General features: G+C 38.8%; 1 protein-coding gene and 1 long non-coding RNA gene across 2 annotated transcripts; both read left to right on the top strand.

Moving 5' to 3' along the window:
• Window positions 1-2,638: 2,638 nt before the first annotated feature.
• LOC131303129 (uncharacterized) lies at window positions 2,639-5,914 on the top strand. Its single transcript, XM_058329921.1, has 5 exons — window positions 2,639-2,750; window positions 3,719-3,780; window positions 4,595-5,327; window positions 5,437-5,810; window positions 5,900-5,914. Exons 3-5 carry the CDS (start codon window positions 4,604-4,606, stop codon window positions 5,912-5,914), a joined length of 1,113 nt encoding a protein of 370 aa, XP_058185904.1. The 5' UTR covers window positions 2,639-2,750; window positions 3,719-3,780; window positions 4,595-4,603.
• Window positions 5,915-9,459: 3,545 nt separating this feature from the next.
• LOC131302443 (uncharacterized) lies at window positions 9,460-11,142 on the top strand. The gene is made up of 3 exons (XR_009191745.1): window positions 9,460-9,571; window positions 10,540-10,601; window positions 10,913-11,142. It is a non-coding gene; the product is annotated as an uncharacterized LOC131302443 (long non-coding RNA).
• Window positions 11,143-11,374: the final 232 nt, after the last annotated feature.

The following is an 11,374-nucleotide window of genomic DNA, read 5'->3' on the forward strand; positions in this document are numbered from 1 at the left end:
GGCATGATGGGCTCTGGGTCATAAGGCCCATTAGTAACAAGCTCTTGTAGTTGTACACTTTATTTTAATTATTTTTGTTCGTTTTGTGTGTTTTGTTCATTTTTTTTTAATAATTTTTTGTTATATTTGCATTACATTTTTTGGATAATCATCCGTCTCGATAAGAGGAGTCTAAAAAATAAAAAATTATATGACCAAAAATAAAAACAAAAACAAAAATTCACTAAAGACGAAAAAAATATCAAACAACTGTTTTTTTTTTCCTGGTCTTAAATGAACTTTTTTTTAACATTAGTACATAATTTTTGAAGATTTACGACGAAAAACTAAACAAAAAGTTACGAAAAATAAAAAAAAAAATCAAAATAAGTTCTGAACAAATAAATTTACAAGAACACAACCTAAATTTCAGAAAAAATGCGATCTAACGTGAGATATGAGATATAACATGAAATACGAGTATGTGCTTTCAGTAAGTCTCTCAAACCATATATAATTTAAATTACCCTTCAACTGTCTCTTTAATAGTAATAGGGAAATGGAATGCCTCTTGTTTTTCAATGAGAGTGATTTTCACACTTCCCAAGCTATTTACTAACCACATTTCTCTTTTTGTTTCTCGTGTGTGAACTTACCAAAATGTCCTTAAACTTTGTACAAAAATCGTTTCATTTGGACAACAACAAAAATGAGATACTCCATTGAAAAGTGAAAGGGTGTTTTGGTAACTTTGCAGCAAAAGAGAGATGGAGGGCCTGGCTTGACTTATAGCTCCTATCCTTGAGTTGCATCCAGGGGCGGGACCCATCATAGGGCACATTGGGTCACGTGCCGCCACGACCTTAAAAAAAAAAAAATTTGCGGTTTTGTATATATATAATTTATGTTGAATGCATGTAAGTAGTTTGTTGGTTTTAACCAAGAGGTGTTGGGTTTGAAACTTACCCCATGCACACCTGCTGGTTTTTTTTGCCTTTTTCCTGCTAGTTTCCAGCTATGCAGTTTTGTGGAGCTTTGTGTGTGTTTTTTTTGCCTTTTTTTCCAAAAGGCAGTAGAAAATGTGTGTTTTTTTTTTTTTCAAAAGACAGTAGAAAATAGTGCGTACCTTATTTTTTATACTATTCATGGGTTCGAGTCTACCCCACATTACATTTGTATACTTTTTGTCCCCAAAACTGTAATAATAGAGTTAGTAATAAAAAAAATAGATGATGAACATGTGATAATGTTGTTTTAATGCATTTAGTCAATGTGAGTAAGTTTGTCTAAGTAGCTAATTATTAAAATACATATATACTTTAAAATTGTTAATTTATCATGAATGCTAAAATTATTTTGGAGTAAATGTGATTAACTGTAACTCGTATATTACGGTTACAAAAAAAATTGTTGTCCCCGCTGTGTCAAATTCCTGGGTCCGCCACTGGTTGCATCTCCCTCTTTCTGTAACTTCGTGGTTTTAAGATGTGTAGTATCTTGATGGATTTGTTGACACTCGAAGCTTCAGTGTTTTTTCATTGCAGTAAATTCAAAAAGAAAGTCCTGCATGGGAAATTGCTCGGCTTGCAGAAGAAACAACGTGCTTGTGAAGTGTGACGTACCCGATACCCGAGTTCGACACTTCATCTGGACCAGTGATTTGAAAAGCGCGACTAGGCGGCATAAGTGAGGCGCGAGTGGCAAAGCGCATGCTTCGCGTGGGAGTAAGCTCAACTCGCATGAAGCGCGCTTATCCATCAACTGATTCAACTCTAAGAAATATTGTATTGAATCAGAGCCACCCTTTTTTGAAGTCTATCAAGCACTAAATGGCATCAAAAGGATCAAATTATAGCTTTTACTAATATCCAAAGCGCTTTTGAAAAAAGCCGCAAGACTTTTGTCCATGGGTGATTTTGGATGGTTTCTTGGCGTGCATAACTCCCCATATTAGAAGCCCTCTATTACACCTCAAGTTTCTAAAGCTTACCATTCAAAAGTTAGGTTTTTTTTTATCAAGGACGGAGCCAGGAAGGTGGTCATGCCCTGCAAAAAAAAAAACTGTACCATTATATTTTTTTAAAAATTTTCTATAAAGCATATAAGCTCGCCCCCTCTAGTATTTTGGGGAAAAAAAAAAATCAAATAGTAGTAACCTTTGAAATTCAAGGATACCAACATTAATTTCTAAAGGTTAAGTGTTAAAATATACTAACAAAATATAAAATTTGAGGGTTAACATTGTGATCAATACTCAATTAATGAACTCCCACTTTTCTCCCAAAAAAATTCTCAATGTTTTAGAGGGGTATCAAACGTTCTCTCTCTCTCTCTCTCTCTCAACACAAAATCTCCAATCGGTATCACTTTGAAGGTAGTTTCAAGAAAATAGGAATAGATTGAGGAGAAGCAATTTTTGAAACCCTAAGTAATCTTGGTCAAATCGAAGTTGAAAGTATGTTTTTGCCTAATTGTGATAAGTGATAACTGTAACACCCTTTTTAATTGAGGTGCTTAAATGTTATATTTAATAACTTAAGGGCTAAAGTGCAATTTTTTTTTTAAATTTGTGCATGTGTGCCGTGTGTGTGTGCTGATGTGTTGTGTGTGTGTGGGTTTCTTTAAAACAAAGAAAAGAGAAAGAAAAAAAAACAGAAAGGAAACCCATCAGGGAGTTGTTCCAACGTGGAGAGAGAGAGAGAGAGAGGGAGAGAGAGAGAGAGACGGTGGAAAGAAGAGGTGGAAGAGTGATTGAAACCTCAATTCAGTAGGTAATTTTCATTCCCTTTTTGCTTAAATTCGTGTATAACAAATGAATATGCATAACTGTGTTTTGAGCAGAATTGAATCTGTCCTGTTTTTGATGAATATTTCTTGTTGACATACCGATCATGTTATTTTCTGATAATTTTACTGTAGGTGCCTCTGTGAGTTTAGTTTATGCTGTAAAAATTTCAGAATTTTCTGAATAGTATGGAAAAGGATAAAAATCTTGAACCGGGCTGCAGTCAGATTCGCGTCTGGGCAGACAGCCCAGACACATGTTGGAAAAACGGGCATAACTTCTTGCTCGGGTACCGGTTTTACGCACCGTTTCTTGATTCCGAAACTAGACTCGCATATCTTTCTGAATATGTATGGGTTGTGTCGTGGTTCTTTCTAGATTATAGCAGTTTTTGAATTAAAGTTCAGGTTTTGGTGATTCTGGAATTCTGGGCAGGTTTTGTAGCTGTGTTCTTAATCAATTTTGTCATAGTTAAATGTACTTATTGACTATGGGTTCTCATGAGTCTTAAACATTGATCAGTTGGTGAAGTTTTGATGTTGAAATTATTGGAAAAGATTGAGTATATGATTTTTAATGAGTATTTGATCGCAGACTGTTCTGCTGGAACTGTGATTTCTGTTTCCGACGTGTAACTTTATTTGGGCATATCTTAGTCATTCGGAGTCCAATTTGGGCAAATTTTATATCTAGATTGATGTACTAGAAGTCTTCTTGCTAGTGGTGGTGGTCTTGTAGGATTCTTTGAAACCTATAGAATTTTTATAGTCAGAAATCGATCAGTGGTTCTGTTGATAATGTGTGAAATTGTGGAATTCTTGGTTTTGGGTACGAATTGGTGAATTTACTTTTGTTCGGCATACGTTAAATAGTTGAATTCATGCAGAACATTGTTAATGCATTTGTTAAAGCCTTAAAAGTATTTCTATACTAAAATGTTTGGCTTGTGGATAGGTGACGAGTCGGTGAATCAAGGAGCACCGAAACCATAGTTGTACTTTCTTTTGGAGTACGAGGTGAGTGTTTGATTCATAGATGTTGTTCTATATTGAACTGAACTTGAATGTTGGCTTAGTGCCCGGTGATTGGCTTTATGCCATATGGCTTTATGCCATATGGCTTTATGCCTTAAACTATTGGCTGTGTGCCCGGTGATTGGCTTAATGCCAAAAGGCTTAATGCCTTAAATTATTGGCTTTGTGCCCGGTGTTGCTTTTAATTACTTGGTTCGCTGTTTGACTGGTTGAGATATATCTTTTAGCTGTACCTTTAATATGGAATTGCATCCATGTCTCATAACACTCCTGGATTCCATTTTGGAATCCAGTTTTGCAGGCGTTGTAGATATCCACTGCTGATCGTCGTGGGGTTGTACGCTCGCTTAGGGTAGCACGTCGGGAAGGCTGGACTAGTTTTGGCAAAATTTTGTAGATAGGGATGTAGTTGCAGCCTATGTTTAAATTTGGTTTATTGTATAGTTTAATGCTTTCTTAAGACTTCCGCTGTGTTTGTAAGAACGTTAAGTTTTGCGTTATCAATAAAATGGTTGTTGGATAATTTAGTTGCTAAAACTTGAGTTATAGAAATGGGTTGGTGGTTGATGTTGCACCCTCACGTCGGTTTAGGCTCATTTGAGTGCTGGCCCGGGGTGGGGTGTGACAGCTTGGTATCAGAGCCTAGGCTTATCTAGATTCTGAGAGTCGTTGAGCGAGTGGCGATCTAGCAGTGGATTTAGGAGTCGATCATATTTTGTCGAGTAGTTTAGTGTTGGTTTATCTAACATGATAAAATAGTGTATGTTGTTGCTGTTGTCAAATTGAATTGCAACAGGCAAGGAAAATGGAAGAAGAAGCCTCTTCCCATCCTGAGCAAGCGGATCCGGCTGCTAGGGCTGCACCGGCAGGAGTTCTGGTAGGGGCTAGGGATATCGATAGACTATTGGCGGCTTTAGCACAGTATGCTGAACGACAAGTTGCACCTCCGGTTAATCCTCCGGTTAATCAGAATGTTGGATTACTAGAGAAATTCAAGAAGCTGTATCCAACGGAGTTTGAGGGTACTTTTAAACCTCAAGAGGCAGAGGATTGGTTAAAAACGGTTGAGAGAGTTCTAACAGCTATGGGAGTAACTGATGAACAAAAGGTGACTTTAGCAACCTTCACCTTGAAAGGGCAAGCTTTATTATGGTGGGAGGGAAGTCAGAGGTTGTTGTCAGCCCCATTACCAGGTATTCAGCCACCAGTGCCACAAGTAATCACATGGGCTAGATTTGTGAAGGCTTTTAATGATCGTTACTGTCCTGTGACGTATCGTTTCCAGCAGGAAGCAGATTTTATTAATCTTAAACAGGGGAGTATGTCGGTGGCCGAATATGAAGCCAAGTTTAATGCTCTTTCAGCCTATGCTACGGATATGGTGAATATTGAAGAAAAGAAGGGTAGACGGTTCAGAGGTGGGTTGGAGGATAATGTTCGAACCAGAATGACAATTTATAAAGAAAAAGGCTATGCGGATTTGATTGAAACAACAAAGATGATTGGCAAGGATGTTGAAGAGTTGTTTAGTAAACGAGAACAATCAAAAAAAGGGTAAATTTGAGGCGAGGCAGGCTAGCCAGGGGGGAAAATCAAGCGATTTTCATAGAGGTGGATGAGAATTTCAACATTTGAAAGGCCAGGGTGAGGGAAAACAGCAAGGTAGTCAAAGCTATGAGGCAAGTAAGCCAAGTTTTGGCAAGGGGAGTAGTTCAAGTGGACGTGGAACTCCTTTTAAGTGTTATCGGTGTGGGTCGCCCGATCATCGCATGAGAGATTGTCCGGAATCGGGGAAAGGGTTTAAATGTTTTAGATGTGGGGAAATGGGGCATATTGCAACTCATTGCACGAAACCACAAGGTTCAGGTGCATCTTCTATTGGCAGTGTTCCGGTTGGCCGTGGAATGAATGTTGGTAGGCCTGTTGGTCGGGGTGGTGGAACAGGTGGATCTACAGCACCGAGGAGAGTGTTCGCCATGACACGACAAAATGTCCAGGCAACTCCAAACGTGGTAACATGTACTTTAATGGTTTGTGGTGTTAATGCACAAATTTTAATTGATCCTGGTTCTACGCATTCTTTTGTGTCGAACTTGTTCAGTGTGCATTTGAATAAGCATTATGTGTTATTAGACACTGCTTTAGCGATATCTACTCCCGTTGGAGAAGTGGTGATAGTTGGGGTATCTTTTCCCAAGTGTGTGGTGAATATGTGTGATAGAAATCTAGAAGTTGATTTGATTCCTCTAGTAATGTCTGATTTTGATGTTATTCTAGGAATGGATTTCTTATCTACACATCATGCATCTTTAGATTGCTTTAATAAAGAAGTTGTCTTTAAAATACCGGGTGAGTCGGAAATTAAATTCTGTGGTGATAGACAGACTTCTGTAACTGGTATGTTATCTGCTCTTAAAGCTGTTAGTATGTTAAGGAAGGGATGTCAGGGGTATTTGGCCTATGTTGTTGACACGGAGAAGAAACCGTTAGAGTTATCGGATATACCAATTGTGAGGGAGTTTCCGGATGTCTTTCCAGATGAATTACCAGGAATTGTGCTTGATAGAGAGGTAGAATTTACTATTGACGTGATACCGGGAACGAATCCTATTTCTATTCCACCGTATCGAATGGCACCAGCTGAGTTGCTAGAATTAAAAATTCAATTGAAAGATTTACTTGACAAAGGGTTTATTCGATCAAGTATCTCACCATGGGGTGCACCAGTTTTATTTGTGAAGAAGAAAGATGGTACTATGAGTATGTGCATTGATTACAGGCAGCTGAATAAGGTGACGATACGGAATAAGTACCCGTTGCCAAGAATTGATGATTTGTTTGATCAGTTGCAGGGAGCGACCGTCTTTTCAAAAATTGATTTAAGATCGGGATACCATCAGGTTAAGGTAAAGGATAGTGATGTCTCCAAAATGGCTTTTCGAACGAGGTATGGCCATTATGAGTTTCTTGTTATGCCTTTCGGAGTGACTAATGCTCCAGCGGTATTTATGGATCTCATGAATAGGGTGTTTGAGCCGTATCTAGATTTGTTTGTCATTGTGTTTATTGACGATATTCTGATCTATTCCCGAACTAAGGAGGATCATGAGCAACATTTGAGAATTGCATTGCAGACTTTACAAGATAAGCAATTGTATGGTAAATTGAGCAAATGCGAATTTTGGCTTGAAAGTGTTGCATTTCTGGGACATATGATCTCTAGAGATGGCATTTGTGTGGATCCAAAGAAGGTGGAGGCAGTAGTGAATTGGGAAAGGCCAACTAATGTTTCTGAAATCCGAAGTTTCCTTGGTCTAGCAGGATATTATCGGAGATTTATTCAGGGTTTTTCTTCTATTGCCTTGCCTATGACCAAATTGACTAGAAAAGATGTAAAGTTTGTGTGGTCTAATGAATGTGAAGATAGTTTTCAGGAATTGAAGTCTCGGTTGGTATCTGCACCGGTATTGACTATTCCGAAGGGTACCGAGGATATGGTGATTTACACTGATGCTTCCCATCAAGGTTTGGGTTGTGTTCTTATGCAACGAGGTAAGGTTATTGCTTTTGCTTCGAGGCAGTTGAAAAATCATGAACATAATTACCCTACGCACGATTTGGAGCTAGCGGCTGTTGTATTTGCACTTAAATTGTGGAGGCATTATTTATATGGCGTGACTTGTGAAATCTATTCCGATCATCAAAGTCTTAAGTATTTGTTTACGCAGAAGGAGTTGAATTTGAGACAAAGAAGGTGGATGGAATTAATTAAAGATTATGATTGCTCTATTCACTATCATCCAGGGAAAGCGAATGTGGTTGCTGATGCTTTAAGTCGGAAAACAGCAGCGAGAATGGCTTGTATCCAGTGTTCAAGAGTTGTAAATTTTACTGAGTTGAAACAGATGGGTATGGAGCTTTCTTTGAATAGTAGTGATATTTTGTTGGCACAGTTCAGTGTTCGGCCCTTATTTGTGAACCGTATTCGGGATGGACAACGTGATGATCCATATATGGAAGAAATCAGAAAGAAGGTAGTTAAAGGTAAAATTTTTGGATTCAATATTCGAGAGGATGGTATGCTTTTGTATGGACATAGAATGTGTGTTCCAGATGATGCAGCTCTAAAAAGAGAAATCTTGGAGGAGGCGCACAGTTCAGCTTATGCTATGCATCCAGGAAGTACGAAGTTGTATCGTGACTTGAGGGAGTTTTATTGGTGGGTTGGCATGAAGAGAGAGATTGCAGAATTTGTTGCTAGTTGCTTGACATGTCAGCGAGTGAAAGTTGAGCATCAAAGACCGGCGGGTCTGTTGCAGAATCTTCCTATACCGGAGTGGAAATGGGAACATATAACAATGGATTTTGTGACAGGGCTACCGCGTTCTAAGGGAGGTTATGATTCGATTTGGGTTATTGTGGATCGATTGACAAAGACAGCTCATTTCCTACCTGTCAAGACCACATACTCTACAGATAAGTATGCTCAAATTTACGTCAGTGGGATTGTTAGATTGCATGGAGCGCCTTTGTCTATTGTTAGTGACAGGGATCCAAAGTTTACGTCTAGATTTTGGATGAGTTTGCAACGAGCTATGGGTACTTCACTGAAATTTAGTACAGCTTTTCATCCTCAAACTGATGGGCAATCTGAACGGACCATTCAGACTTTGGAAGATATGCTGAGGGCGTGTGTTCTTGATTTTAAGGGCAGCTGGGATGAATATTTGCCGTTGATTGAGTTTCCCTACAATAATAGTTATCACAGCAGCATTGGCATGCCACCGTATGAGGCTTTATATGGCAGGAGGTGCAGGACACCAATTTGTTGGAACGATGTTGGTGAGAGACAGATGTTGGCTCAGCAAATGGAGCAATTAGGTGAGGATCGGAGGCTAGGTCCTGAAATGGTTAAACAAACCGTTGATGGAGTTCAAATTATAAGGAAGCGTTTAAAAATTGCCCAAGATCGTCAAAAGAGCTATGCTGATAAACGAAGAAGAGATTTGGAATTTGAGGTGGGTGACCGTGTATTCATTCGTGTATCGCCTTGGAAAGGGGTTGTTCGCTTCAAAGGAAAGAAGAAATTGGCACCGAGGTACATTGGGCCGTATGAGATTACTGGGAGAGTAGGGGCAACAGCTTATCGATTGGCTTTGCCGACGGAATTGGCACGGTTGCATGATGTATTCCATGTTTCGATGTTGAGGAAGTATGTGCCAGATTCGACACACGTGCTAAATGATTCAGAACCGATGGAACTAAAGGAGAATTTGACCTATGTGGAGGAACCAATTCGGATTTTGGAGCGAGGGGAACATGTCCTTCGTTCAAAAGTAATACCGTTGGTGAAAGTCCAATGGCGTAATCATTCAGAGCGGGAAGCTACGTGGGAGACGGAGGAGTCTATGCGAAAGAGCTATCCGCATTTGTTTGAATGAGGTAAGTAATTTCGGGGATGAAATTTCCTAAGAGGGGAAGGGTGTAACACCCTTTTTAATTGAGGTGCTTAAATGTTATATTTAATAACTTAAGGGCTAAAGTGCAATTTTTTTTTTAAATTTGTGCATGTGTGCCGTGTGTGTGTGCTGATGTGTTGTGTGTGTGTGGGTTTCTTTAAAACAAAGAAAAGAGAAAGAAAAAAAAAACAGAAAGGAAACCCATCAGGGAGTTGTTCCAACGTGGAGAGAGAGAGAGAGAGAGAGAGAGGGAGAGAGAGAGAGAGACGGTGGAAAGAAGAGGTGGAAGAGTGATTGAAACCTCAATTCAGTAGGTAATTTTCATTCCCTTTTTGCTTAAATTCGTGTATAACAAATGAATATGCATAACTGTGTTTTGAGCAGAATTGAATCTGTCCTGTTTTTGATGAATATTTCTTGTTGACATACCGATCATGTTATTTTCTGATAATATTACTGTAGGTGCCTCTGTGAGTTTAGTTTATGCTGTAAAAATTTCAGAATTTTCTGAATAGTATGGAAAAGGATAAAAATCTTGAACCGGGCTGCAGTCAGATTCGCGTCTGGGCAGACAGCCCAGACACATGTTGGAAAAACGGGCATAACTTCTTGCTCGGGTACCGGTTTTACGCACCGTTTCTTGATTCCGAAACTAGACTCGCATATCTTTCTGAATATGTATGGGTTGTGTCGTGGTTCTTTCTAGATTATAGCAGTTTTTGAATTAAAGTTCAGGTTTTGGTGATTCTGGAATTCTGGGCAGGTTTTGTAGCTGTGTTCTTAATCAATTTTGTCATAGTTAAATGTACTTATTGACTATGGGTTCTCATGAGTCTTAAACATTGATCAGTTGGTGAAGTTTTGATGTTGAAATTATTGGAAAAGATTGAGTATATGATTTTTAATGAGTATTTGATCGCAGACTGTTCTGCTGGAACTGTGATTTCTGTTTCCGACGTGTAACTTTATTTGGGCATATCTTAGTCATTCGGAGTCCAATTTGGGCAAATTTTATATCTAGATTGATGTACTAGAAGTCTTCTTGCTAGTGGTGGTGGTCTTGTAGGATTCTTTGAAACCTATAGAATTTTTATAGTCAGAAATCGATCAGTGGTTCTGTTGATAATGTGTGAAATTGTGGAATTCTTGGTTTTGGGTACGAATTGGTGAATTTACTTTTGTTCGGCATACGTTAAATAGTTGAATTCATGCAGAACATTGTTAATGCATTTGTTAAAGCCTTAAAAGTATTTCTATACTAAAATGTTTGGCTTGTGGATAGGTGACGAGTCGGTGAATCAAGGAGCACCGAAACCATAGTTGTACTTTCTTTTGGAGTACGAGGTGAGTGTTTGATTCATAGATGTTGTTCTATATTGAACTGAACTTGAATGTTGGCTTAGTGCCCGGTGATTGGCTTTATGCCATATGGCTTTATGCCATATGGCTTTATGCCTTAAACTATTGGCTGTGTGCCCGGTGATTGGCTTAATGCCAAAAGGCTTAATGCCTTAAATTATTGGCTTTGTGCCCGGTGTTGCTTTTAATTACTTGGTTCGCTGTTTGACTGGTTGAGATATATCTTTTAGCTGTACCTTTAATATGGAATTGCATCCATGTCTCATAACACTCCTGGATTCCATTTTGGAATCCAGTTTTGCAGGCGTTGTAGATATCCACTGCTGATCGTCGTGGGGTTGTACGCTTGCTTAGGGTAGCACGTCGGGAAGGCTGGACTAGTTTTGGCAAAATTTTGTAGATAGGGATGTAGTTGCAGCCTATGTTTAAATTTGGTTTATTGTATAGTTTAATGCTTTCTTAAGACTTCCGCTGTGTTTGTAAGAACGTTAAGTTTTGCGTTATCAATAAAATGGTTGTTGGATAATTTAGTTGCTAAAACTTGAGTTATAGAAATGGGTTGGTGGTTGATGTTGCACCCTCACGTCGGTTTAGGCTCATTTGAGTGCTGGCCCGGGGTGGGGTGTGACAATAACTGTTGATTGTTGTATCAATTTTCAATATTGCTAGTTTTTGGTTATGGTAGATTGTTTAGAAAAACAATGCTAGCTCTGTCCATTTGTGAAGTGTTGCTATTTTGTACTTTTTTGAGTTATAAT

This window comes from Rhododendron vialii, chromosome 10a (assembly GCF_030253575.1).
Source record: "Rhododendron vialii isolate Sample 1 chromosome 10a, ASM3025357v1".
Classification (NCBI taxonomy): Eukaryota; Viridiplantae; Streptophyta; class Magnoliopsida; order Ericales; family Ericaceae; genus Rhododendron; species Rhododendron vialii.

What these genes read in the sequence shown, in the direction of transcription:
- LOC131303129 (XM_058329921.1), top strand. Translation starts at nt 4,604, where the DNA reads ATGGAAGAAGAAGCCTCTTCCCATCCTGAGCAAGCGGATCCGGCTGCT. An exon ending in GGATGTTGAAGAGTTGTTTA is followed by an intron (nt 5,328 to 5,436) that starts GTAAACGAGAAC and finishes AACATTTGAAAG; the next exon opens with GCCAGGGTGAGGGAAAACAG.